This window comes from Gallinula chloropus (assembly GCF_964237585.1).
Source record: "Gallinula chloropus genome assembly, chromosome: 7".
NCBI classification, from domain to species: Eukaryota; Metazoa; Chordata; class Aves; order Gruiformes; family Rallidae; genus Gallinula; species Gallinula chloropus.
In genome coordinates this window covers 30,687,615-30,712,224 of record NC_140092.1, presented here as the reverse complement: position 1 = coordinate 30,712,224, position 24,610 = coordinate 30,687,615, and the positions used below count along the sequence as shown (strand labels likewise).

Genomic DNA, 24,610 nt, shown 5'->3' with positions numbered 1-24,610 from the left:
GAAAGAAGAAAGTGAGCATTTAATTATACTGCATGGTTTCAGTACTATAATGAGTAATATTTGTATGCATTTCTGAAGAGGCAAGACAAAAAAGAAAACTTAAATTAACATACTCTTTCATATTACTAGTGCATTCACGGAGGCCAGGTAAACACTTAGTATCCACAGAGGTGCAGCTTCTGCTCTGGAAATGCTGAAAGCCATCATCCTGTGGCAACAGGAGCTGCTTTCCTAGAACTCTGAATAAGAAAGAGCGAGAGGTATCTTAGGTAGAAATCCACTCTGTGTACAAATACAGAGAACACATGCATAGCAGGCAACACGAAAGCACACCTTACCCTTGCTTTGGAAAGCAGTTTATGGAGGGGCCAGAGGCCTTGTGAGAAACATTAACATTGCTTAGTAATTAAGGCATTAAAGTTAAGCTGACTTACAAAGGATGAGATTCTAATATGACTTTTAAGAGCAAACCATCGAACTTTTTAGATTGTTCTAAAGACAGATGAACAGACTTCCCTTCTTATTAAAATTCCCTAAGAAGTGTTTTTAAAATGGATGCAGAAGACAAACACCATCTGCTACGACTTCACTCAGCCTACTCCAGTATCCATCAACTCAAGCACAAGTCCTAATCCAAAACACTTACACTGGTAGTTGTGTAGACTCGTATTAATGTTCAGAAAACACAAACTCCAACAATTATAGCAGACAGAGGCAGAGAGAAAAGGTAAAAGCAACTCTACTTAAAGGTACATAAAATGACTCTTCTGAATACAGCAGAGTTAAATAATAACCACTGCTTTACCAAACTGTGTTTCACTGGAGTTCCCAAGGGATCTTGAAAGAACTTGCCAGTCGCAGCTGTAGTGCGAGCAGCAACGTTCCCACTCGCCTGAACAAACCTGCACTGTACGCCACACGAAGCTCTGGGCAACAGCCTTCTTTTTGTTTTACAAGCCAAGAACAACAAGCTTTCTCTTTAAATACATCTGATCTCTCTCTCCTTGCTCACGGTTCTCAAATAGGTTTATTCCCATGTGATTCATACATCAACATAGATGTTTTACAAATTGAAAAAAAAAAAGACAGACAGCTCTTTAAGCACAGCTCCCAGAAATCAATCTGGCATCCCAGCAGCTATTCTTTTGAGTAACTAGTCAACACAAACTGAGTTTTAATGCTTAACAACTTTTTTTTTTCCCTTTTAAACCATATCCTTTAGTATCAAATGACACAGAGCTCCCAGACTTCTTCAGTTTGTTTTCAACCTCTTGGACTCAGTTGGTATTGCCAGCATTAGATTTGAATCAGAAAATCGGAAGTAGAGGGAAATCATTTAAAATTCCACCTCATGAAAACACTTTGAAAACATGGTGAAATTGCTCAAAGTTTTTAATGCACTATAGAGCACAAAACCTCATCCCCATTTTATACATTTTACTGTTTTTTTCCCGTATCTAAAAAAGACAAAGCAAGGCTTAGTGCTAGTGGAAAATTGCCTCAGATGTGTTTAACAATTCTCTCTTGCTCCTGACAAAGCATGACAAGCTTTGTTAGTTGATTTTAGTCTGTGTTTACTAGTAAGAAGCACCTGCAGATTATCTGAAAGCACTGAAAGCATACCACAATTACTGACGGCGTTCCTTTTAATGGTATCAACATTAAACTACTGACTAAAAGATAGTAGATCTATGTTAAGAATAGCTTAGAGTCAGTGCATCTCACTAAGAAGGACATACCATCATTTGCAAAGGCAGGACAGAACAAGGCAGTGCAACACTGGCTTCTGCCCCCTGTGCTACAAGAAGCATTTTCAGGCTGCCTGGACATTTTGCACATCTATACAACACAATTCCTAGTAACCACGCATGCATTCTCATATCTGTCAAACTAGTTAGTGCCCAGGTAACATCATATGGTGTTTTACATTGCCAGTGAAGGCACTATGGCTGTGCAGTATACATGAAGCATGCAGTAGCCTTTATTTTTCTTTTTTTTTTTTGGAAGAATCAATAACAGAACACTGAATTTCTTGGAATTTCACAGTATGTGTTCACATACAAAAAAAATTTGTCTTCACAATATGTGTTCTTTATTTAGAAAGCAATATTAGTAAAGTGATGCATTATTTTTATTATGTTTCTGCTAATGTTTTTTTCTGCTATCATTGTGTTAAGCAAAATAAGCAGCTTGTGTACCAGCTCCCATATTTAGCCACAGCACAGCTCAGCCTCAGACATCCAGATGTGAATGCAAGTGCTACTGATGCCATACACCAAGAGCAATTCACAGGAGACTACCTGAAAAAAAATCAAATTAAGAGTAGTAGCTGGTTGAAACTAGTACCAGCAAGAAACTTCCTTACCTTAGATGAGGAAATAGTTCAACCCAGTCTGCACATTCTGCCTGCAGGCTCTGAGTTTGGGAGGTCACTTTTCCTTCAAACAGCATTTCATCTATCTCCCACAACAACTGCTGTACTCTCTGCGTGTTGGCTTTATCGAATTCCTATATATTACAGGAAATAATAGTTATTAGCAAACACACATATAACATTTTTATTAAACCCCACAGTATTTAAAGAACAGGATAACTTGCACACATTTGGCTGAGCATTTCTGAATGGAGAGCTTCAGACCACCTACTCTGGACACACAATTTATATGCTGCAGTGCAAGAATAAAACCCATGTAGCTGGCCTCAGCAAGGTGATTTAGCAGAAAGCAAGTAACTGCCTAGGATTAGCCAACATAAAACATCAGCTACACAGTGTCTGGAATTAACCATGCACGCTGCACCCCTGGGACCCACAGCACAAAACCTCCCTGCTCCTATGAGCAGCACTTTTCCCTTATGAATGAAACAGTTAAGAGGGAAAAGAGGGGACAACCTCCTTCCACCCAAGTGTCTGGTGACTAGGAAGCAGCCCTCAGCGATGGCAATGCCTTCCACACCTGAGCACTGAAGCTACAACTCAGTGCAAACAGAAACAGGGGAGTGCAGTGGCATCTGAAGGTAGCAGGGAAGAGCCTGGCTTGATCCAGTGATGAGGAAACGAGCTTTGGCCTCAGGTTCCTCAGCTGGGGCACCATTCATAACGGTATTTGGCCACGGGTATCAGACCGGTATCAAACCGGGTAATACTCAGGGTCCAAATTGTATCTGCCTACTTCCAGCTGAGTGCCACAGCCACTTCAGGCTACAAAAGGGAGCACACTGAGAAGGAACAGGGGAATAACTCTCACCCATGTTATTCTATGATCCAGGGTCTGGCTTTCCCCTGGAGGGCTGGAAGCGACAGAAGGGATCAGTACCCTGAAGGTTAGCAATAATGCAAAAGGTACAGCAGAACTACAGCTACCAGTCATGGATGGCTCTTGACCGTGACCACAAAGCTTTTGGATTTATTCAGTGCTGCACCAGGGGGGCCTCAGGCATCAGCCCCTCTAAAGGGCTTAACCTCTCTCTGCAGCAGCTACGGAATGGAACCGAGATTTACTCGGACTGGGACATCTACATCCATCCTCTTGAACATACTTTATGACTCAAAACACTGAGAACAGTTCAATGTAGCCAGTGTCTGTATTACACAGTATTCGAGAAACACCTATTTTTGTCACTCTTGCATTCAGAGAGCTAAGCCTACCTTCTGTGGTAAAGCATGTTTGTTTTCCCCCAAGCACATCATTTCACATTTTTATTCCATTTTTCTTTGTTGGACATCAACAAAGAAAATTGATATGTTTGCCTCAAAGACAGTTGATGTGTTTGCATCAACTTGCCAACACAACCTTTTTTTTTAAACATTAAATTAACATAATTATTAGACTATAAGGAATGAAAGTGGTTAACTTTTCCTACAGGACATATGCTGCACACCCATTTTTGGTAAAGATTCATCTACTCTACAATATTTAGGTTATGTGCCCCGTAAAAGTTTCTGTGACATACATCATCCCTCCAGGAGTAAGCTGAGCTTCTTTCAGTCGACAAACCAGTAGTATAGCTCTTTATTCCAGACCAAGAATGACTCAATTCTGTGGGTGTGGTAGAACCACTGGATGAAAGCGATGGAAGCGTTTCACTGTGAAGACAAATCAAAATTCAGAACACAACGCTCTCCTGCACAAACATTTTCAAAATAACACCACTGATCACATAAATGGACAGTGACACATATTCCTGTCAATGCAAGATTTTCAGGACATGAGTTGATGCGAAGATGACTCACAGAAACTAACTTCACAACTCATGGACAGCTATAAGGCAGGTATGTTTACTGCAGCACTGGGTGCAAGGGGGCACACCCCTCCTAGCCTGCACACCATGTCAACAAGCAGTTGGATATCTCTTACACAGTCATGCATATACATAAGAATTCCAAGAAAAGGTTGGGTTATTCAAAGCAGTTTCAAGGATTCATGATCATAAGTCTCCCTGGGGCACTGGTGGCTGGTCTTTGGGGGTTCTCTGGAGGAAGGCTCGCAGTCTTCCTTGAAGTAAACTATTCACTATTCACCAAAGGTAAACTTTCACCTTTGGTCCAGATTGCTGAGTTATAGCCACAAGGTCAGTTTGAACCTTGAATAACTGCCTCACATTTCTGCTCATCTTTAGTATGTGTCTTCTTTTTGTCTTTGCTATGCACCAGCAGCTCCTCCTGTCTTGTCCCTGTCTCCTCCTGTTGCCTCCTCTGTGTTATCTGACCTTCATTTTTTCCCCTCAACCACCTGCTCATTAGTGACTCTCTCTTCCTCACTACCACTACATTAGTCACTCAGATATGTCAAACTAATTTTTGCCTACTAAACTAATCTCTATCTGTATCAAAGAGGTAGCAAGTGTATGTTTTTAAGTAGAGTGCAATGAGTGCATGATCCTATTCCTACCATTTACCACCTTAAAGGCAACCCCTCTAAAGCATCCTGCTTTTGTATGTATGGGTGCCATTGCAACTGTAAAGGCTCTCTAGAATATGTGTATATATATGCACAGCAAGCATTTTTACCTCTAACAATTACTTTGTTTTCTCCAGTTCAGCTAATGGGCACATCGTATGCATTAAAGCCTTCTGTAACTCTAATAGAAGCTATCACAAGAAACATCTCTACAAACATTTTAAATAGCATTGAGATGCTTATCTGTGCCAATGTCTTTTATGCTGTTAGACCTGGGGCACTTGAAACACTGAGCTCAGACACCTGCTCTCAGACAGCTCTAGATAGTCCCCACCAACTACCACCCACCCTGGGATGCAGTGAAAGCAAGGGCTGTCAGATGTGCAGGCCAGGCAAATCCCCACCAGCAACAACTAAAATCAAACTTCTTTTAAAGTTAACTGACCTGCAACCCTGAGGTGAATTATTTGCATTTAGCCCTGAAGGCTGACTTCCCTTCCAGACTTTATCAGTGCTCTTCACTATGCTCTAAGAATAAGCAGATCCCTAACACAAACCAGGAGTAAAGTTCAACCCCTCTAAAATGTTTAAATGGGTTAAGTCAATTTATATCCTACAATAATAGTCATCTGTGAGAATGACTAGACTACTGAAAATGAATACCAATCCTGAAATATCTATAAGGCAATAATCTGTTAAGTACTCTTTCTGAAGGGAATGCATACCAAGTATAGTTGTTGATGGCTTCCTGTACATTTCTCTTAAAAACTGCTGGAACAGACTCTCCGCTTTTTCCAGAAAGACACTGATTTGTGGAGCCTCTGGACAGCCCCTTCCTATAAACACAGAAACACATAATTCCATAGTATTAAATACAGTAAGTCACATCTCCACTGGTGGGGGTGGGGGGGAGGGAAATATGACAACCACTGCTGGATTTTCCAATCCTATCCATCAACACAAACATTTGCTTCAAACGAACAACATTGCTTTACTATTTTTTATTTACCTTATTTAAACAAGTATTTTCCAGCAAAGCATACATTTGGTTTGAGACTTCTTTTACTCCACAGGCATCATCCTTCAATGATGCACTTAAAAATTTGCCTAAAGTGCCCACAAACCCAGCAGCACCTCACTAATGCAGGAACAGAGCAAAGGCACAGACCAGTAATTATTATCCATACAGTAGTTACTGAGCTATGTGTTCCTGTTCAATCATTAACAGAGTTCATTTTCTCAAATGTCTTGCTGCACACAAAAAGAGACTACAGATACAGTGCCAAGCAAACAGTGATCTTTACTAAAACTGTGATGCCTCAACTTGGCTCTTTGAAACAAGATAAATGTCCATCAGGAAACACAGGCATACTCTCAGCACACTTACAAGCCACAAAGCCCAAATTTCTCCAATACCAGAGACTCCTTAACACTGTCTTAAAACCCAAGCCACAAACGTTCTAGTATTACGCATTTCCAGCATGAGAAATGCTAGAACTTGTCTTTTTTGTTTCTCCAGATACCTCAACTCATGCTCAAACTTTAAACACCTGTCTTACAAACCACACAGATTAATATTAAGATGCAATAAGGCACAGGAATACCTTCACTTTTCTTACTTGTCATAAGAAAAAAAGTTTCTCCACTAAAGGGTATTCTTTTAATAAAGAGAAACTGTTTATAATCATACATTTCTATGATCACACTAAGTTCTGCCACTATGTTAGACCCACCTCTTCAGAATATATACAGATGTGCCAAAACATCCTCAGAAATACTTTTACACCAACAGATCACGTCCCCTATGAAGTCCCTATTTTCATTCCCTAAAATCCTCAGGTTACTAGTAGCATAACTGTATCAAAGTACATTTGTGAATGAACTATAAGGGAACAGCTCACAGTTCAAGAATTTTCTTGATTTCTTTGGCCAAGAACAGTGAAGATTTCTTTGCCTTCTTCCTACCCCTTCTCATATTTATCTTGCCTTTACAGAGATTACAGGGATACCTATGTCAAAATCTAACTCACATTCAAACAGACCACATCACACATCCTACTCCTATGCCTTGGCTAACAAGCCACGAAAAACCTACCAGAAGTTTAAACTTAAGACCTTGAATTGCAAATTCTTGGAGGTTAGTACAACAGCAGGGCAAAGCATCTGTATGCACTTGGTTTAAATTCCCTTGGCATCTGCTTTTGGCCACTGTCAGAACCAAAAGGCCCTGCAAGAAATGGTACTGTACAGTCCCAAGAAAGCTTCATTTTATCAGAACACTGAGACCTGTCTCTCCAAGCAGTAACACCGAGCTCACAGCACATTCTCTACATGGAAAGCTGGTCCCTCCTGCTCATGTACACCCTTCTGTGACATTTCATTTGCCATGTTATTGCCCAGGAAGCCTTATAAGGTCTCTCAGGTTTGTTTTGGGGTTCCCCCCCTGTAACTGACCCTTGTCCTTGGTACTTTTCTACAGTTTAATATCACCAACCAAACCTTTACATTTCACTGGTCACCCCTTTACCTGTACAACCAGCTTGAACTGCCCAGCACAGGTCCCTACAAAATACCATGGAAGAAGGAAACCATTTACTGCTACCCTCTGGTTACTACAGCTGTTACTTGCCTGTACCAACCCCCTTCCTCTTGCCTTCCAGCTGCTTCATTTACTCGACCAAGTTCTGGCAAAGCAAGCAAGGTCACAGCTCTCCTGACTTCTTTAAGAACCCCAGGTGAGGGGCTTTTTGTGGCTTTGAAGGAAATCTGAACCTACAAACACGAAAAAAACCCCAGCAATACCACCAATAAGATTTAGCAGATTTTCTGTGAAACAAAGCCCTGATATTTAATGGCATAATACGTGATGTGAGATGGAGCAAAATCATCATCCCACCGCATGCGGTAATGCTGCTCTTCCCGGTTCCCTGGACCACGTGCCATCAGGAAATCAGCCAGGAAACCATCGCGATAAACTGCAGGGAACGGGAAACCCCCTCCCCACGCAGGCACGGCACATCTCTCCCGCGCCAGGGGCTGCGGCAGCCACCTCCCGCCGCTGCGGGCATGAAGCGATGACGGCACAGAACCACACCGCCGAGAGCCTACCCCCGCCGGGCAGGGTCAGCAAGCCGGCCTCGGCCACCCCCCGCGCCACAGCGCAGCCTCCCCTCCCCGCCCCGCCCCGGCCGCCCGCACTCACCCCACGACGACCAGCCCCCGGCCCCCGCAGCAGCCGCCCGGCGGGCCGGCTCGCCGCGCCCTGCGCATGGAGCGGGGGGGGAGGGGGCGCGGAGGGACGGGGGCGGTGCTGGGGGGTGGAGGGGCTCCCCGGCGGCCCCTCGCACCGCCCCCCGGCCGCTGCAAGGCGGCGAGGAGGCGGCGGCCCGGCGGTTCCCGCCCCGCAGCTCCTCCCCGGCCCCATTGCCCTCGGCCCGCGGGCGGGAGGTGCTGGGGTGGAGGGGGGGGGGGGTGTGGCGGGGTGCGCCGCAGCGGGTCCCCAACGGCCCGGCAGCATGGGATGAGAAGGGGATGCCCCCCCCCCCGCCCCAAGGCTGCCGACCCATAGACGCGCCCGCGAAATTAAGCTCGAGACTGAACGAGAGCGGGGAACATCTCCCCATCCCCCCGCCGCTTCTGAACACGCAGCCAAAAAAGGCTGAATTTAGGGTCTTTCTGCCCAGTGAGCATTCCCTTTCTCTTTACAGGTGATAAAAAAACCCCAGACACGGTGGCGCTGGACAACTGAGTTTTCCTTCTGAATTAATAGACTTCCCCCTCCGACCTACCCCCATGGAAATCTCTGACGTCCCAGAGCACCGGTGACAGGGCAGAGTAGAGGCTGTCAGCCTGCCAGACCATCCATCTCTAGCCACACCACATGCATTCTGGCACCTACGGATTCTGCTGAAAGCCCCTCTCAGAGAAGGGAGTACATCTGGCTCGTGAGAAAGAGGAAAATAAGTATTCTTAGCAGGAAAGAAGGCAACATTAAAAACGCTGAAAATTAAGACTGAAAAATATGGTGTATGAAACCTCTTGTTACAGGGGAAAAGAGCAGCATTCGTGTATTTCATGTTGCCCAAAAAACCAAAATAAATACTGCAGATTAAGAAAGGTGTATGGAAAGTGAGGATGCATTTTTGCTCTGTATCTAAAGATTTATGCCCTGTATTTAGCTAATTCCTGCCAAGTAGTTTAAAAACAAGGTTCTTCATTCTCCTGACCCAGTAAAACATTAAGAATTGTCTTTTACATGTCTTGTAACATCTCTCCTTGTCCTTAGCAATCATTCTTTTCTAAGAGCAGGTTTGCCTGAAGTCTCACACACACACAGAAAGCCTAATTCTTTGCCCAGCTACACGTATCCAACAAGCAAATAACAAATTATGCCCAGGTTAAGAAAATTCTAAATCACAGCACATGTACGTTGCAGAATGCATCTTTTACAAACAGAACCCTGAATCTCTGAGAATTACAACTGCACTTCCAAGAATATTTAAAACACATTTCTCCAAAGCCTCCTGAGGATTTTCTGTATCTTCTTTCAAGCAGCATGTCCTGAAACCTGCTTTTGAGCTAAGGATGCTGTTGTGCTATGCAGGCTCTAAAGGCACTTTGCTGTCAGCCAGCTTTGGGTCACTTTTGTCCTAAAGACATACCCACACATGTACAACAAACAGTCTTTAAGAGTATTTTGCCACCTTTTTTTCCTATTTTCTAATCTGCTAGAAGAAATTAGAAGGGAGGCAACACCTTGCCTAGCAAAGGGCAAAGACCACACACCACTGTGTGAAGCCCAAGCAGGTGAGTTCTGCAGCCAAGATTCACAGTATCGCTCCAGGGACAAGGTGTCTTTGCAGACTTTCTTGTTCACATAAGCAAGTGGCACAGGACAGCAAGCCAAAATGCAGACAGAAAGTTATCAGTCCCTTATTTCCTTACTCCTTGTGTCCAGGGTAACACTCATGGCTGTTACATAACTCATTCTGCAATAAAATCACTACCATGAGGAAGACTGACATCCACAGCATGTGCCCCAGCTGACTGCTGTGGTCAACTCAGCTTCCTTCCCCTTCAATATGCTTTGTAACGTCCAAACATTAAAAAAAAAACCAACCCCAGAAATGAAAAGCATTTCCACAGGGGCAGAAGTCCAGTTTTGTGTCGCCTCCAAAGCGGGAACAGTTGAAGGCAGCACCAGCTCGACAAAGGGTGTCAAAAGAGAACGTGTTAGCACAAACGTGGCAGTGGGATAGTCTCTTCTAGCTGGAACAGAGAAGCACATCCACAGACAACTGAAAGTAGAAAGAAGAAAAAAAACCCCAACCCTGTGAACTTTTCCCTAAATCCCCAAAGCTTGTGGGACAACAGTTTCCACTAACAGTTTATTAACAAATAGGCACAGCACAGGGAAGTGAAGCACATCAGCTGAAACTGGTTCTACTGCGTGTCATTTGTTTCCCTGAAAAACAGCATTCCCAGAACTGAGCCAATGCACAAAAACAATCCCATCTGAGGCTGAATTAACCTCAATCAAACATGCTGTTTGCTTCAGGCTGCTCCAAGTCACTACATTTCCTGACAGGAGAGGAAAATAATGGTCTCAAACGACACTGTGTCAAAACAGAGGAAAATACAAGGCTGCTCTTGAGTTTGAATTGTGGGGAAAAACCCAATCTTGATTGAAACAGAGCAAAATAAAAACACAAAACAGGAGGACAGGAGGCCTGAGTAATATTGGATCAGCTTTTGTCTTTAATCAAATTTTAAGAGCTTTGATTTGTCTTTGCAAAGGGGCGGGTGCAGCATAACTGTCTTAAATTTGGTCCACCTTAACATTTCATGGCAAGGCATGCAAGAAACATTTTATTTTTCTCCCGTCTTTCCTGTAGCAACACACAAATTTTATCTCTCCACCTAAATCAAAAAGGGATAAATATAATAAGGCAGCTAAACATAGAAGTTTCACAGTTGTATTTAAAGGTCAAACCGTGCAGAATTGTTTATACAAGCAACCTCAGAATGCTGTACCAAGGTAAGAGAGCCCCTTGGCCTACACTGAGAAGAAAAGGAGGGGGCATCACATATTTCTTGTTAGTCTAGTTTTCCTTGTAAGCCTGTAGAGACAAAAAGCTTATGTAAAATAATTTTTAAAAACAACAACAAAACCAAACAGCTACAAAGCTGAGCTTCATGTTTCCTTTCCCATTACAAGTCAGTCTTCCTCTCAAAACAAGTCTGACTTCATAATCTGACTTCTGAACCCTGCAAAACATCCCAGCTGCCTTTCCCAAGATGTGAAACCAGCACTGTGGGCAGCATGCAAGATGTAGTACGCTGGAGGAAAATGGTGCTTTTCAGCTCTGTGCCTGATGAGGGACAAGGTTTTACTAATTTTTCTGGAAACCACCATACACAGAGGCAAGCATTCACAGAACTGCCAAAGCCACTGCCAAGATCTCAGTCCCAAGTCATAACCACTAGTTTTGAGGTCATCATTATATACGGTAGGTTTTGTTTATTATTCCCCCAAATCAATTATTTTCATTTATCCACTGCTAAACTCATTTCCCACCTTTTCCTACACTTGCTGAGTGTAAAGACTGAGACCAGGAGTGAGATTTTTGTGTAGCCTTTTTGCTTTTTTGGAAGGCCTATTTGTCATCGTAACCACGATCACTGGTCACTCCTTGCAGCCTACCAAGATACACAGAAAAGCATGAATAGGAAAAAACCCCACAGTCACAAGTGCATTACTCTAAACCAAGCCCTTTGTTCCTCCCTTCCCACCAAGGCAATGATAATTTTACAGATAATTAACTGTCAAGGAGTATATTATCATTTTTACTACTACTACCACCACCCTTATTTGTAAATGAAGAGTGTTATAAAAAGAGATGCCAGAAGGCATTCAACCAAAGGAGTTCAGAAAAGTCAACAGAGATAAATGCTAACTTTACTACCAGACATGCACGCTAGACCTAACAGATGAGTGGAAGTCTATTTTGTAGCCACAACCTCTGACAGGAATATTTCTTACACACCACTCTGTTGCCAACAACATATAATACCCAAACTCCAATAAGAGCTGCTACCTTGTGGTCAAAGAGAATTCATTTTCTTAGATCTCCCATCTTCTTTACATTTCTTTTCTCTTTTGGAAGTGTGATTTGTAACAGATGTAAATACACTAAATCCATCATACTTTCATAACATGACATACTTCATCTTATAACCTGACACTATTGATTTCATTTAGTCTCACTTTCTGCTGGTTGTTCCATCCCACACTGAGTTAGTAAACCCAAGAGATAAGAATTATTTGTATGACAGATTTATAGAAAACTTTTATGACAGACTATAAAAAAAAATAAAAGCTCTCTTTAGCATAAAGTATCCATCTGTGGGAAGAAACTGACGTTGAAATCACATCATCCTTTCTTACCTTGGTTTGAGACAATTGCCATGCAGCCTATTTCTTACTCTTCTTTGAAGTAATACAAAGAACAGGAGTTGCTACTCCACAAATCCACCTTGCTTAAACATTCCTCAGTGGCCAACAGTGCCCACGTTTCCAGAGCAATTTCATGGAAGTGAATAGACCACCCCTGGTCACTGTCTTTTTCACAGAGCAGAATGTACAAACTTCATTACAAACAACACTGAGTTCCCATCACTGCGTGAAAGGGACCTTCCACACATCCCCCAGCCACCTTCAGCATCAACAAGGAACAATTCTTCTAGGCAGGTAGCACAGCCTTGTAGCTGAACACTTACACCTCAGAGAGGACAAAGCTCACAGGAAATACACACGCCTCCTTCCCTCTGCGTGAGGTAGCCATCCATCCCACTAGATTCCAGTCAGCCACGGCATACCCACCCTGTAGTGCTTGAGAAGAAAGCTGTTTATTTACTTATCTATTTCCCCAAAAGAGTCAGAGGACCTTTATGAAGGTAAGAGCACTTTCACCTTCTTGTAACAACTTCAGTGATCACAAACCGTCAAGTATGACAGACAGCACTGAACACTGTTGGCAGAGGAGGTGTATCTGAAGGCTCTGCTGTAGCAGCAGTGCTCAGGACTGAGCTTACTTAGCGTGGTTCATGTAACAGCACTGATTTCTTCCTTCAGCAGCCTGGACCTTTCATGAGACAGATCCAGTGACTTTTACAGCTGTAAAAAGGACTCTGTTGGGCTCAACCTTTAATTATTTCCTGCAAAGGAAATCAGGAACAGGTGTTGTTGTCATCTACCTTGCTTACACTCCCTAATTCTTCAGCTTTCTCAGAGCTCAGTCGGTTGTGGTGTATCTTGAAAAGTCACCTCTGGAACAGTTAGATGAGGTAACCCCAGTAGGTACACAGTAAATAAAGAAGAATCCTAAGAAATTTAATAGATCTTTCATCTAGCCTGCAGAAGAAAGTTATTTTAAGACAGCTATAGTATCAGTTTTGCATGTTTGCCTAGAAATTACATGGTTCAGTGTGGGGGAAAAACATCTCTGTTGTGGAAGTAGGTATAGCAAATATTTACCTTTTAGCCTTCAGCAACACATCTTCATCATTATCATCACTGCACATGCCAGAGGCTGTGGAGCAAACTTGACAGCTACCACAGACACATCCCAAAAAATGATAGCACACGTCCTTGTTGATGAGTATCACTCCAGACTCAAGACATTATTTTAATTTTGCTCTTTTATGTATTAAGGACCATTGTCAAAAGCATGTCAGTTCTTTCAGTCATCTTGCTCGTTCAAGGAAGTACTGACTGCACCTGAAGCCTGAAAATAAGAAACTTTCTCAAAGTTTTCCTACTGTTAGCTTTTATCATACCACCTGACCGGGCCCTTCCTTTTACAGAAACACTGTTGTCATGGTTTCACCCCAGCCAGCAGCTAGTCAGCCCTCACTCACCCCTCCCACCGTCCTGGTGGGATGAGGAGGAGAATCGACTCTACGTTGGACAGCAAAAGAAGAAGAAAAAAAAAAAGGTCACCAGTTATACAAGAATATACAAAGTAGGTGATACACCATGCAATTTGCTCACCCCCTGGAGCCAGATGACCAGCCCAGTCCTGAGAAGCAACCCCCCACTGCCCAACCAGTCCCATTTATGTACCAAGCATGATGTCACGTAATATTGCGTATCCCTTTGGCTGTCCTGCCTGTGTCCCCTCACAGCTTTTTGTTAAAATTAACTCTATCCCAGTCAAAAACCAGAACAACTATCTTTGTGTGTGGGCTACTGATGCTTTGATGATTAAACTACCCTGGAAGCACTCATTCAGTTGAGCTTTTAGTGAGTTTTCAGGTGACAATCATTTCATCTGACCAAATTAACATAATTTGCCAAACTTTAAAGTCTTTTTATACATAGCCAACAAATCTTTTCATAGTAATCATAAAAGCCATACTTGGTTATACAAGAAGATAGATTTAGAATACACTGCCTTCAGCTCCAGAGAGGAGGTAATCTTGAAAGACTGCAGAAGGAATAGCATTGGTCATCAGTACAATGCAGCTGATCAACATGCACAGAATCATTTTGGTTGCAAAAGAACTTTAAAATCATCAACAACTGTTAAGCTAACATCGACAAGTCCACCACTAAACCATGTCCCTAAGCACCACATCTACATGTCTTTTAAATGCCTCCAGGGGTGGTGACAACCACATTCCTGGGCAGCCTGTTCCAATGACTGACAATGATTCTTTCAATGAAAAATTTTTTCCTAAGATTCAATTTAAGCCTTCTCTGATGTAAATTGAGGTCAGTTCTTCTTGTCTTATCACTTTTTACTTGGAAGATGAGACCAACACCCACTTTGCTACAAACCTCCTTTCATGTAGTTGCAGAGAGCCACAAGGTCTCCCCTCAGCCTCTCCAGGCTGAACAACCCCAGTTCCCCCAGCTGCTCCTCATAAGACTGTGCTCTAGATGCTTCACCAGCTTCACTGCCCTTCTCTGAACAAACTCCAGCACCTCAATGTCCTTCTTGGAAGGGCCCAAAACTGAACACAGTACTCAAGGTGCAGCCTCACCAGTGCCCTGTACAGGGGCACAATCACTTCCTTTGTCCTGATGGCCATGCTGTTTCTGGTACAAGGCAGGATGCTGTTGGCCACCTTGGCCAACTGTCTGTCAACCACCTCATCCCAGGTCCTCTTCTGCCCAGCAACTTTCCAGCCACTCTTCTCCAAGCCTGCAGTGTTGCATTTATCATGTAACAGTGCAATGACTGTGATCTAGGTAGGCAGATGTCCTCCAGGAGGACAGGATTTGATCTTAGATCTCAGGCTTGGGTAGCAAATTGTTAGAGGAAGAAAAAAAAAAATAAGAAAAAAATTAATCTTGTCTAGCAGAAGAGCCCACCATAGCTGAGAACCACCACTCTGTTTTGGCTTCAGGGAGCAACAGGTTGCCTCAGAACCTGAAGCACAGAACACAGAGGTTCCTTGGTACTTCCCTGCAACACCACATGCAGTTTATTAGTCCTCTGTGCCATCCTTACACACACAGCATTTGCTAACTGTACTCAAAATCAGTCCTTTTTACCCAAGACCTGCTCCTCTTTAGGGTTAAGCTTTCCAGTTTATATGGCATCTGGTGGGAAGCAAAATCAAAAATAATAGAACATAACTCTCTTTCAAGCCACAGGCAATACACACAGCAGTGCACACACAGTATCTTACTCCACCTTTACAGCTGCTAGAGGTAGAATAAGAGAAAAACAGGCCATAATTTTTAATCCACAAGGCTCCACATCAATGGAGCCACACTGCACTTGATGGAGACTTATTACTGTTTGTAGTTTTGGGCCTCTTGATATAAGAATGACATCAGAGTGTGTCCAGAGGAGAGCAACCACGATAGTTAAAGACTCTGAGGGCAGGAGTTAAAAGGAGCAGCTGAGGTCACTTGGTTTTATTCAGCCTGGAGAAAAGCAAGCTGAGGGGTGACCTCATTACAGTCTACAGCTTTCTCAAAGCAGGCAGTGGAAGGGGAGGTGCTGATCTCCTCTCACTGGTGACCAGCTATAGGACATGTGGAAATGGTGTGAAGCTGTGTCAAAGTTCACATGAGGCATAAGGAAAAGGTTCCTTCCTGAGAAGCTGGTCAGTCACAGCTTGGTGGAACTGGCTCCCCAAGGAACGTATCAGAGTCCAAGGACCATGTGGACAATGGTCTTAGTTATATAGTTTAGCTTTAGGTAGTCCTGCAAGGAGGAGGGAGTTGGACCTGATGATCTTCATGGACCCCTTCCAACTCAAGATAGAAATTCTAGGAATACCACCCTGTATGTACAAGACAGCATCTTAGATGGGTACCTGTAGGATGCTGAGAAGTGCAATGCCTACTTTGTATTCAGCATTTTCATACTGAATTCTGAAGTAGTTTTAAGGCTTTTGCAGTCATGCTCCGTCTTGAGTTCTGCTCCTATCGTTACAAAACAGACTAACAATAAACTGTTCCGATTTTAAAGCTAGGCTCAGTTATTTAAATATAGTAAATTTATTCTTCTACAAATTTTGAATGTATTTCAAAATTACAGAGCTCTTTAAGATGGCATGAGCTTGCTGAGTATGATATATATTTTTTAATCTATCTAATCTGGATTCATTGTGAAAATGGAAACACAACAGTAATTGGTTCTGGGAAATACAAACCATTTTTGAGAGCCAGATAAAAATGTTAAGTACCTCTTCTATTTATAGAAGTACATCTGAATTTTTAATGTAAATTATGAACTAATGTTAAGAAAAATACCATCAGCTTAACTAACTGCAATAATAAAGAATGCTAATTAGGATCTTAGAGAAGGTGTCTTATTTCTTTGGATCTGATAGGCATTTGCTGCTGCAGGATCAAGTATCTGAACAGAAAGGGAGGGAGCAGCACCCTAACAAAACACTTGGAAGTTGTCCACAAGACTTTCCCTTTTTATATCCTTGTTACTAATATACATTTGGTTATTCATTTAATATATTCTCATAACAGACTTCTTTCTTCAGAATAACATTAAAGAGATAGGAACTTTCGTGCAAGCAGCGAAGTTGTTTCAAGTGTCTGTTTCAGGTACCTTAGAAAATTTCACTGTAAGGTCAAGATATTGAGTTTATAACATTAAAAACATATGTGTATATATATATATAAACAGATATATACGTTTTTTAACAGACTAGATGCCAGTAGTAAGGTATATATATATCAATAGATACATCTAGTCTGCTTTTCACGTGATGAAAGCTGTGCTTTCACCTTTGTTCATGTAAACTACCAGATAACATTCAATACACCATTTTATCTACTCGACTGCCAAAAAACATTCAGTATCAAACTTCAGCGAGCAGTCCAGTACTCTGCCAGAACATCACACTGCAAAAGCCACACCCAGCAATCCTGTAGCCATCAGTAACACAACCAAGGATACGCCTGAAACGCTGCCAGTACTGGCATCCCTTCCAGTGGTCATTTCAGCTACTAATCAATCTTGCAACATGTTCCCAGAGCACAATGCCCTTATTTCAATTCTCTTTCGTATCAGCAGGCATTAAAGAGTATTTTTCACACATTTTAAAGCACAAGTGCTCACTACATACATATGCTGAAATAGAGGTGTATCAGCCAAAGCAGAGGGATTAGATGCTGTCATAGAGTGTTGAGTTAGGTAATCTCCTTCTGCACACCCATGACAAATCCCATACACACACTTTCACTTTCTGATTATTAAGAGCAGCCACAGAGTTACTGTGCTAATCAGCTCTTCCTCTCTGGCTGCAACCTGCGGGACACAATGCTGCAATATCACCCAACAGCTAACCAGCCTTTCATTTGCACCTGTAACTGAACAAACCTGCACAGCAGTATCTGAGCCATCTGGCCATGCAGAGGTCTAAGGCATTTCTTTATAATGAGGGGGAAAAATATGTACACTTGGATTTTAGATTATAGAAAGATAATAAAGAAATAAAAAATAAGTTCTGACATCGAACAATGTATTAAAACCTCTGGTGTCTCTGTTGAGATAAGAAAATGGTTTTAGATAGCATTCAGAAGAATCTATGTGGCCAAAAGAATATGTGTCTTGAAGACTACTAGAAGTTCAGCACATTTAGTCAGGAGCAGGAAGAGTAAGGATGTAAAAACTATCACTCATCCAGAAAACGTTTTGAAAGGTGATGAGCAGGAGGAAGAGGTGGGTAACATGCAAAGGAAAGGAAACCAGTGGAGAGAATCACAGAATTTCAGAATATTAGAGCTTGGGAGGGACTGTGAAAGATCATCTAGTCCAACCCCCCTGCCAGAGCGGCATCACCTAGATTAGGTCACACCAGGAACACACCCAGGTGGGCTTTGAATGTCTCCAAGGAAGGAGACTCCACAACCACTCTAGCCAGTCTGTAACATAAAAGCCACTAGAAATAGCTTGTAATAGAAATGTTGGGCTCTGTCACATATTTTAGTTCTTCCATATTATCCATTGTGTCATAATAACCTGTAATAAACAAACACACAGGACTTGACATTTTGGTGAAGAAAATTCAAGTTTCCATATGCTCTTTGTAAAGAGTTGGAACAGATTCATGTCATTAAAATGATTGAAACAGTCCATTGGTATGACTTTGGGCAATGGGTTACATAAAATATTTTTACTGGAATGTGTCTTCCTTGGTTACAAACCAGACATACTTCGTAAATGGGCGTTGAACTCTTAACACCTATTGTCTAAAACTGTACCCACGGCTTGCCTGTACCCCTTCTCAGCAGCTATGTGTTACTTCATGTTTTACTTCTGCACTGCTTGGGTAGCTGGGAGACATTTTAGCAAGTGACAAATACAAGTTATTGAGGCAGACCTTCAACTCTGACGTATGTAATTCCATATCTTTAATCTACTACAATTGCAGTATGCTTTTATGTGTGCTTCTGTTTCATTTGCCAATGGGCAGCTATTTGCTGGCCCAACAACCATTGGGTTGTGATTTCTGTCTGGGTGAAAACACTGTAACGATGCTCTCCGAGACTGTTACACCGTCTCACAGCAAACTATCTCACTGTTCTGTTGAAAGCATACTACTTGGGATTTAGCCCTTACAGTTTATAGGCCAAAAGCATTCCAAGCTTTCTGAATGGAGAGTATAAAGCATGTGCATATATACACATATATTTTTAGCAAAACCACTGAAAAACTTCCCATGTTAATCCTTGCATAGCTCTAGAGCTCTTAAGTACTATCTAGAATGTGCTTCTGTAAAAAATACAGGGATAAGGGAAAAAATATTTTTAGCAATTGCTGCCTGTGTTGGTTATTTAAGACTTGACCTTCAGAAGAAACTATCTGGTAAAAACAATCCCTTTGCCAACTTGTGTACATTACACAGATGTGTTTTCAAATGTAGGAGTCAAAACAGCACAGAAGCGTCCAGCCCTCCTATCCATACAGCACACATGTACACAAGTCCACATAGACACCATGTCAAAAGCTTTCCAAGAAAATTCTGGCAAGAGCTAGAAAAGCCTGGCTCACTCAGTCCCAAGTTCAGTATTTTGTGAAGACAAGAAGTTACGAACTCCTGTAGAACTTGATCAAGTGATTTCACCACTGCAAAGACCATGGACTTCCAACTGCAGGATTCAAGAATCTTCTACCTTACAGGAAATATTGGGGGGGAAAGCACAATTGGTCTTAATGCCATTATGGAGTAAAACCACCCTAAACCAAAGTGTACCACCACAAACAACTGTACACTGAACCCTATACTGAAAAGCATTTAAAAAAAAAAAAGAAATTATAAGCCTGAGAAAGTAAAGTACATTTCTAGCCTCCAACTCACAAGATTTTAGAGGAATTCACTATCACAGTAAAGTGTAAGACCATGGGCCCAGGATGCTTCCTCTTCTCCTTTCCACTAACACCAGTGATCCCACCCACCAAGCGCTGGATCAGAAAGAAGAGCCTGGTTATAAACGTACCACATTTCCTATAAACAGCCCAGACTAATGTTATATGTTACAAGAATAAGTTCTTAGCACATGAAAGCAATAAAAGCACTTTGAGAACTGGGAATCTTTGGTTTAAGCTTTTTGATTAGCTCCTTTTTTTTTTTTTTTTTAGCATTTATTCTCTAGCTGATTAACTACTTGCTGGAAACTTCACAAGACTTTACCAAGAACCTTGCGTTACATGCCAGACTGTAAAATGGGTTTTTTTTAGTTCCATCCATCCAGAGGAATATTAACTTCCATGGTACCATGTAATCAAAATTTACCTCTAAGGTTTTTTTTTTTAGACTCATTTGCAATGAAAATAAATAGACTGTGGCAAACCATCACATCCCTACATTTCCTCTTTTACACCAGTACAATGGAAGCAAGCAGCAGCTCACTGCAGTGCTCTATCTGGGTTAGTATGCATTACAGCCTGCAAGGGATCTGTTGCTTTCAGCGGTTCCAACAGGAGACAGAATGCGAGTTTCCAGCCACTTCTGCAGCTCATCAGGTTACTTATACCTGCATTTCCAAAGTTAAATCATACTGAAGGCCAGGGTTTGTGCTACTGTGTAATACAAGCTGACAGTCACATTTTTACATCACAAGTAACGCTGCCCTTCCTGTGCCAAGTGCACAAACCCACCTCCCACATGTTAGAACTGTCCTAAAGTAGGGACCAGCATAATTAATTTATAAAAAAATATTATCCACTCCTGAACAACGAAACTTAACCTTTGCCCAACTCACCTTTAGATCAGCTAAGGGCTGCTATCTCCTCTAGTCATTGTACCATGTTAGAACAACAATAATAATGTTTCTTAAAAAAGAAATCTATCTTCATATCACCAGCATACTGTAGTAAATGCACTATAGGACATCTTGTTATCCTCCCAAGAAATTTCATGATCTTATAGAGCAGAACATGTTTTTCCAAACAGAATAATGGAAGTAGATTTATTTTCTTTCCTCTACTCAAGGATAAAGATACACAGTCATTATTGCTCTTTCCATTTGATTAGAAGAATATGAAATCACTATGTAAATAAACACCAAGTGTAAAATCTTACGAAGTACTGCTATAGTTTAGCCCTACACAGTACTAGGAGCAACTGTTGGTAGTTGCAGAGCTCAGAAAATTCAGAGTACCTGGGAAAGACATAAAAGAAATCAGTGCCAGGTTTTCTCTATTTTGCACTCTCGGTGTATTTTAATTGCTATCAACTTCTGAGCACCTGAAAAAACCCAAACAGCAAGACATGAAATGGATCCTTTAATTTATTAACCGATTACTCCTAGTTAAATTGCTGTTAATGAAAGTCCACTGGCCATTGACACCTTCTGAAAAATCTTAAAGAGCAATGGAACTTGTCTGAGAGGGACTTAATTTGGGTAAGCAAAAGCTTCCTACATGTCACTATCAATAATATAATATATTCTGAGGCACACAAATTCAAATCTGAACTCTAGGCAAGGAATATTAAAGTTTTCAATATTTAATCAAGATGCTTCTTCTAAAAGCTTAAGTGGAACCATCTAATTAAAAAATGCTAATGCAGAGGTATAGACTTTCCCAGTCAAAGTGATGTATCTTATTCCTTCTTCTACATCTTTCTGGCTTGGTTTTGTTTTTTTCAGAGACAGACAATACCTTACCAGAATAAGCTTGACTGCTATGAATAAAATATTTGAAATGCCACCATGCATACAAAAATATAACAGGGGATAATTAGGGGATATCAGTTAGAAGTGTTTCAATAGCAAGTTGAAATAATCATTTTGCTGCACACAACCAGTGTTCATGCAGTGAGGTTTACTCTTCATTTGGTTAGTTTGTCTTGTAAGTGATTTTTTAATTTTTTTTTTAATTATAAAAGTCACTGACATTTCAACAGAATTACTGGCTCATAGGAAATTACACTTGGATTCATTTTTGGTAGTAAAACTAAGAAACAATCAGTAAGGAATTATAGGCAAGCAACATAGGGTGGTTCTGGTATTGTTTATATAAAGCAACACATACCTTCAAAACAGAACTGTGTCAATACATTTCAAACCAGATTAACCTCCCTATTCCAGACAGGCAACTATTCTAGAAAAACACAGAAAAAGTTTAAGCCTGAAGGAGTTCACAGTTTATTCTGAAACAAAACCAAATACATCAGATGAGAGCAGGGTGACATAAAAGAAGTATGTCAGGGAGGGTTTGTGTTCCCACTTGCATTATTTTCACAGTTTTCCTAGCTTAATTTATCTGGCAATTACAAAACTTTAATTCATTCACTATTTGCTAAAATAAATGTATATTAGTAGTATACTAATACTAATAGCAGTACTATTAGTATACTAGCTGAAAGTATGTATTACTAATAGCTTTGTCAATGGTTATCCAGGAAAAAACAACTTAAAGCACCCTTCTGTGATGCTGACGTTGGGACTGGCAGTTACAGTTCAGAAAGCAACGCTGGAGTTGTCATGGACTTGATAGACAGTGACAACCAAAGCAACCAACAAAACACTGGTCCCCATCAGGAAGGAGACTGAGACAGAAACGGCAAGCATTGCTGTCACTGTGTAAAACCTTCCTGTGTCCACAAAGGGAGTACCATACACACAGCTCTTGTCCCTGCATCTCAAGAAATTCATAGTGCAGTGAGAGAAAGGCTACAAACATGATTAAGGGAACAGAGACACCTCTGGGAGGAAGGCTAAAAAGGCTGACAGTCTAAGAGATGATGTGCTCAAGGTTTGCAATCATAGAAGTGGTAGATAAATTAGGAGATGAATAAATGATTACTGTACCTTGCAACACAAGAACCAGACCTCCTTATGATCAGTGTATCAGTTTAAACAGAGAAGAAAAACAGACCAGGCAGTGAATTTCAAAACATTATTGCTACTAAAGCTTACAGAAACAAACACTACTAGCACATTCAAAAACAGATCAACCACGTTCATGGACATCAGGCTCATACACTGATGCCAAAAGGATTATATAGGTGCCTACCTTCTGACACACCTGCTCTAGTAACCATAGACGCTGAGAAATAAGCCCAATTTCTCTGCCAGGAAAGAGCTAGAGACTGAAAAAAAGCCAGAGGACTATCATTTAAAAATTATGCTATGTGGAAACCAACCCAAAAGTAAGGGTTCTAAAATCAATTTGAAAGTTTGTCAGAGTACCAAAGAGATTTCAGTCCTAAAAAGATAAAAACTTTCTAAAGTATATTCGTTCCTACTGAGACCTGACAAAACATTAATGCTACTCTGATCATCAGCAACATCACTCGGGTGGTTTAGTACTACAGGGGCAGCTACTACGGCGTTCACGTAACATACACAACAGCCTTTTTTCCACAAGGATACCAGACACTCCAGCAATACCGGTATTGCCGACTTCAGCAAGATCTCCTGCTGCACACACGCTAAGAAACCACTTCGTGCTTTACCATTGTATCCTTAGCACAGCATCACCAGCGGAATCCTACAGGACATCACTTAGCTAACGGGCTTCTCTTCAGCAAAACCTTAAGATTTTCAAGGCAGAGCTTGCAGATTAAACACAGAAGCATCCAAAGGAAATTTCGCGGCCGTTGGTGACACTTTAGGCTTGTACAAGGCAGGGACCGAACGTGCTGCTTTCACCCGCCACCGCAACTCGGGGACAGACTTTGATACGACTCGGGGACCCGCGTGCGGTATCTTTACGGTCCCTACTCAAGCTCCTCACGCCCTGCGCTGCCTCCGGCCCCCGGGCTGCTCTCCCTGCTCAGCCCCCGCTACAAGCCTGGGGCGTCGTTCCCCTCGGGGACTGGGCGGTTTCCTTACGCCCAGGCGGGGCCGGGCTCTCACCTCCGCTCCCCCAGCACACACCCGCCCGCCCTGGAAGCGGCACCCCAAGCACAGCCCGGCTTCTTACAGGCGCCCAAAGCCTTCCCAAGGCGCTCTTCACCTCCAGCACAGCCCTGGGGGAAGGAAACTCCAGCGTAGAGAGACGGCCAGCGCCTCTCTGGGGACACACAGGCGGAACAGGCTGGGTTGGGAGGAACCCCCTTGCTCCCCAGCTCCAAGTTTCGAGGGGATGGCACTCACGCGGGGCGCTGGGGGATGCAGGCCGCCTCCTCGCCGTCGCTCGCCGCCGTCTCCTCCCCGATGTCGGGCAGAGTGACGAGCAGGGCCTTGGCGCCCGGCCGCCCCCCAGACTCCTTGTCCGCTGCGGCGGCTGCCTGACGCGGGGGACGACCGCCCGCTCCCCCCGGCGGCATCGCTCTGCCCGGGGCGCAGCCGCCGCCGCCGCCGCTCGGGGGTCGCGGGCTGGGGGGGGCTCGGGGAGCGGGCGGGCCGGGGGCGCGGCGTAATTTGGCGAGGATGGCACCCAGGTCCAGCGCCGCCACCTTCATGGCGGCAGGGCCGGAGTCCCTTCCCGACTCCGCTACCTCCTGCCCGGCCCCGCCGGCGTTGCTAAGCTAAACAAACCGCGGCGAGGCACGGCCCGCCCCCGACGGGGAGCATGAAGCCTACAAGCCGCCATCGGCCGGCGCACCTGGGAGCTGTATGGAAGCGCAGGGCGGTCACCTGCGGCAGACTGCGAGTTAAGGAAACAAAGCGTGGCGTTTTCCATTTCACATCCCCCCTACTAGCAAGGCACAGAGACCAACTCCATCAGCCAGGGCCGCAGGGCCCGGCTTTGCACCCTCCCTTCGGGAGCTGCACCCGT

The 24,610-nt window shown here is 42.9% G+C and overlaps 1 protein-coding gene across 1 annotated transcript in view; it reads right to left on the bottom strand.

Moving 5' to 3' along the window:
• The window catches only part of FAM149A (family with sequence similarity 149 member A), a gene marked incomplete at its 5' end in the record, with an annotated part of 32,842 nt that extends 8,549 nt beyond the window's left edge, over positions 1-24,293 (bottom strand). The window contains 5 exons of the mRNA XM_084266850.1: positions 114-239; positions 2,366-2,508; positions 3,952-4,084; positions 5,624-5,734; positions 23,986-24,293. Coding sequence (XP_084122976.1) covers positions 114-239; positions 2,366-2,508; positions 3,952-4,084; positions 5,624-5,734; positions 23,986-24,293 — 821 coding nt within the window. The remainder of the gene's footprint in view (positions 1-113; positions 240-2,365; positions 2,509-3,951; positions 4,085-5,623; positions 5,735-23,985) is intronic.
• Positions 24,294-24,610: the final 317 nt, after the last annotated feature.